At 38.9% G+C, this 4,646-nt stretch overlaps 1 protein-coding gene across 1 annotated transcript; it reads left to right on the forward strand.

Annotated features, from left to right (window-relative positions):
* Positions 1–255: 255 nt before the first annotated feature.
* Positions 256–3,877, forward strand: LOC140831440 (uncharacterized). Its single transcript, XM_073195190.1, has 6 exons — positions 256–748; positions 808–1,427; positions 1,542–1,553; positions 2,084–2,477; positions 2,523–2,842; positions 3,242–3,877. The coding sequence occupies exons 1-6, from the start codon at positions 256–258 to the stop codon at positions 3,875–3,877; spliced, it is 2,475 nt and encodes an 824-aa protein (XP_073051291.1).
* The last annotated feature ends 769 nt before the right edge of the window (positions 3,878–4,646 follow it).

Raw genomic sequence — 4,646 nt, forward strand, 5'->3', positions numbered from 1 at the left:
AATGAGAAGAGAGTTAAAGAAGATGAATGTGAAAATGGAAAGGAGAACAAGGTTGAGGAGTCTCAGATTGAAACTGAAGTTGAATAGATTCCTATACTGAAACTGAGTCTTCCATATCCACAGAGATTTAGGAAGAAGATTATTGATGATCAATTTGAAATTTTTTTGGAGATTTTCAAGAAGATTCACACCAACATTCCATTTGCTGATGCTTTAGAGCAAATGCCAAACTATGCAAAGTTCATCAAAGATGTGATGTCAAAGAAGAGGAAGTTGCAAGAGTTCGAGACAGTGAAGTTGATCGAAGAGTGCAGCGCCATTCTCCAAAAGAAGTTACCACAAAAACTAAAAGATCCAGGGAGTTTTACTATTCCTCGTATTATTGGTAGTACTCATGTTAATAAAGCTTTATGCGATCTTGGAGCGAGTATTAATCTTATGTCATTTTCTGTTTATAGGGATTTGGAGCTTGGGGAGGTAAAACCAACCACTATAACTTTGCAACTTGCAGATAGTTCACTCACCTATCCTCGTGGAATTGTTGAAGATGTTTTGGTAAAAGTTGACAAGTTTATCTTCCCTACTGATTTCGTAATACTTGATATTGAGGAAGATCAAGATGCCCCATTGATTTTTGGGCGACCTTTCTTAGCCACTGGAAAAGCATTGATAGATGTACACAAAGGAGAACTCACCTTGAGAGTTGGTGGGGAAGCTGTGATATTCAACATCTATAAGGCTATTAAAGGTAACGACGAGGTGAGTACTTGTAAAAGTATTGATATAATTGACTCTTGTGTTGCTGAGATTGGTATAGGTCATACAGCGGAAGATCCATGGAAAGATGCCTTTCTAGTACTGTCAGTAGAGTTGATGATGATGATTGGGAATTGAGAGAGCAACTTTTAGCTCTTGAAGAATTGCCAAAGGTGAAGGAAGGCGCACATGAGAAGTTGGAAGAAGAAAAATGTTCAGAGATAATACCTTCATCCCCTGTTTTGAAGGAATTGCCAAGCCATCTTTGCTATGCTTTCTTGGGTGAGAAGTCGACATATCCTGTAATTATCTCTTCCTCTCTTACTTTAGATGAAAAAGAGAAATTGTTGAGAGTGTTGAAAAAATTTAAAACTTCATTTGGGTGGTCAATTTCTGATATCAAGCGAATTAGTCCCACCATATGCATGCATAGGGTTTTAATGGAAGAGTCATACGCTCCTTATGTGGATCATCAGAGAAGGTTAAATCCAGCTATGAAAGAGGTAGTCAAAAATGAAGTGTTGAAATTGTTAAATGCTGGAGTTATATATGCTATTTCTGACAGCAGTTGGGTGTCTCATGTGCAAGTAGTGCCTAAAAAGGGTGGAATGACTGTGGTAAAGAATGAAAAAGATGAATTAATATCTACTTGTACTGTGACTGGATGGCGAGTATGTATTGATTATAGGAAGTTGAACAATGCCACACGTAAAGATCATTTTCCTTACCTTTTATTGATCAAATGCTTGATAGACTTGCTGGTTATTGTCACTACTATTTTTTAGATGGTTATTCAGGTTATAACCAGATTACTATAGCACCAGAGGATCAAGAGAAGACAACATTCACATGCCCCTATGGAACATTTGCTTTCAGGAGGATGCCTTTTGGGCTATGCACCTGCTACTTTTTAGAGATGTATGATGGTCATATTTGCAGACATCGTGGAAGACATCATGGAAGTCTTCATGGATGATTTCTCGGTATTTGGCTCTTCATTTGATCACTGTTTACATAACCTTTCCCTCGTTTTGCAGAGATGTCAAGAAAAGAACTTAGTTCTTAATTGGGAGAAGTGTCATTTTATGGTCCAAGAGGGTATTGTTCTTGGACATAAAGTATCTTCAAAGGGATTAGAGGTAGACAGAGCCAAAGTAGTTGCAATTGAAAAGCTTCCACAACCGAAGAACATCAAAGGATAAGGAGTTTCTTAGGACAGGCCGGGTTTTATCGTAGATTTATCCAAGATATTTCTAAGATTACTAAACATTTGTGTAATTTGCTTGAAAAAGAATCCACTTTTATTTTTGATGATGATTGTCTGCAGGCATTTGAGAATATCAAGAAGGCGTTGGTGACAGCACCAATCATGATAGTACCAGATTGGAAGGAGCCGTTCGAGTTGATGTGCGATGCTAGTGATTATGCAGTAGGTGTGGTGTTGGGCCAAAGGCGTGATAAATTATTTAGATCAATCTACTATGCAAGTCGAACCATGGATACTGCACAACAAAATTACACAACTACTGAAAAGGAGATGCTTGCAGTAGTATTTGTATTTGACAAGTTTAGACCCTACTTGGTCGGCACAAAGATAATTGTTTTCACTGACCATGCAGCTATTCGATACCTATTTGCCAAGAAGGATGCAAAACCACGCTTGATAAGGTGGATTTTATTGCTCCAAGGATTTGATTTTGAAGTGAAGGATAGGAAGGGGTGTTAAAATCAAGTGGCTGATCACTTGTCACGGCTTGAACTTGAAGATAAAATTGATGAAGGAACCATAAAAGAAGCATTCCCAGATGAACAGCTGTTTGAGGTAAATGCTATAATCCCTTGGTTTGCTGATATAGCTAATTTCTTGTCTTGTGGTACTCTCTCTCCAGATTTGAGTTATCACCAAAAGAAGAAGTTATTTCACGATGCAAAGTTTTACCTATGGGATGATCCATACGTCTTCAATAGATGTGTTGATCAGATGATTAGAAGATGCGTAGCAGAGGAAGAAGCGAAAGTTATTCTTGAACAATGCCACTCTTCACCATATGGCGGTCACTTTGGAGCATCAAGAACATCAGCAAAGGTATTACAGTCTGGCTTTTATTGGCCCACTTTGTTCAAAGATAGTTATACCTTAGCCAAGTCATGTGACAGATGCCAAAGGGTTGGCAATATTTCTAGACGCCATGAGTTCCCATTGACCAATATTTTGGAAGTTGAACTTTTTGATGTTTGGGGTATTGATTTCATGGGACCATTCCCATCTTCTTTTGGTCAATCGTATATTTTGCTTGTTGTGGATTATGTGTCAAAATTGGTGGAAGCAATTGCCACCAATACTAATGATGCTCGAGTGGTTGTTAAGTTTGTTCACAGGAACATCTTCACAAGATTTGGGACACCAAGAGTCATAATAAGTGATGAAGGTACACATTTTTGTAACAAAAGCTTTAACTCACTTTTGGCTAAATATGATGTGAAGCATAAGGTGACATTGGCATATCACCCACAAGAGAATGGACTAGCCGAAGTATCCAACTGGGAGATTAAGCAGATATTGGAGAAAACGGTGAAGACAAACCGGAAGGATTGGGCACTAAAGTTGGATGATGCTTTATGGGCATACAGAACGGCATACAAGACACCTATTGGGATGTCACCTTATAGGTTGGTCTTTGGTAAGGCCTGTCACTTACCACTGGAATTGGAACACAAATCTTTTTGGGCCGTGAAAAAGCTAAACTTTGACATGGAAGCATCTGGTGAGCAGCGGCTATTGCAATTGAATGAGATGGAGGAGTTCAGAAATGAGGCTTATGAGAACGCAAAGATCTATAAGGAGAAAACAAAGAAGTGGCACGACAACCATATCTTGCATAGAAATTTCGAGGCCGAACAACAAGTACTGTTGTTCAATTCACGCCTCAAACTATTCCCTGGTAAGCTAAAATCAAGATGGTCGGGGCCATTTGCAATAGAATCAGTCCAATCATATGGAGTCATTGAGCTTAAGTGCAATGATGGAAGAACGTTTAAAGTAAATAGACAAAGGATCAAGCATTATTATGGAACTGAAGTAAGGCATCTTGACAACATACCTTTGGGCGGATCGACTTGATGTAGACTGGTGGTAGTCGGGCTGACGACGTTAAACCAATCGCTTATTGGGAGGCAACCCAATTTTTTTTTGTTTCTTTATTGCATTTCGTTTTTGATTTTGCTTTTACTCTTGTATTATTATTTTAGGTTGTGTATTTTTGGTATAATGTGTTCGTATATCTTCCCAAATCTTATGAATCCTAGTTGTGTTTTCAGGAATAAAAAAAATTTGGAGTAGAAAACAATTTCAGAGAGTGCAGCCGCAGTGGAAGTATACCGCACCTGTGGTAGTTGAAGACAGAAAACAAATAAATTTTCCAGTAGCCATACCGCACCCGCGGTAGTTTATAGAGTGCACCCGCGATATATTTCAAGAATCCTGACCGCACCCGCGCTAAGTTAGTCAATGTACCCGCGGTCATTGAAGGCTAAAATAGAAAATTTTCCAGTAGCTACACCGCACCCACGGTAAACTAAGCACCGCACCTGCGGTCACTAAAGGTCGAAAATAAAAAAAATTCCAGAATTCTGACCGCACCCGGTGTATGTTTATCACCGCACCCACGGTTCATGATTTTAAAAACAAAAACAGGCAAACATTGGTATAAACGAAGAACACTTCTCCAAATTTTCTCCTCCACTTCGAAATACATCCTCTGAAAACACACTCCACACTCAAATTGTGTTCTTCCAAGCACAAATTTTCCACTACACACCTACATAACTTCAATAATTCCATCTTATTCCATAAATTCAACACCAAACCTAGGGTTTGAAAGGGGGCTCGA

The sequence above is a fragment of the Primulina eburnea genome, chromosome 5, assembly GCF_022965805.1.
Source record: "Primulina eburnea isolate SZY01 chromosome 5, ASM2296580v1, whole genome shotgun sequence".
NCBI lineage: Eukaryota > Viridiplantae > Streptophyta > Magnoliopsida > Lamiales > Gesneriaceae > Primulina > Primulina eburnea.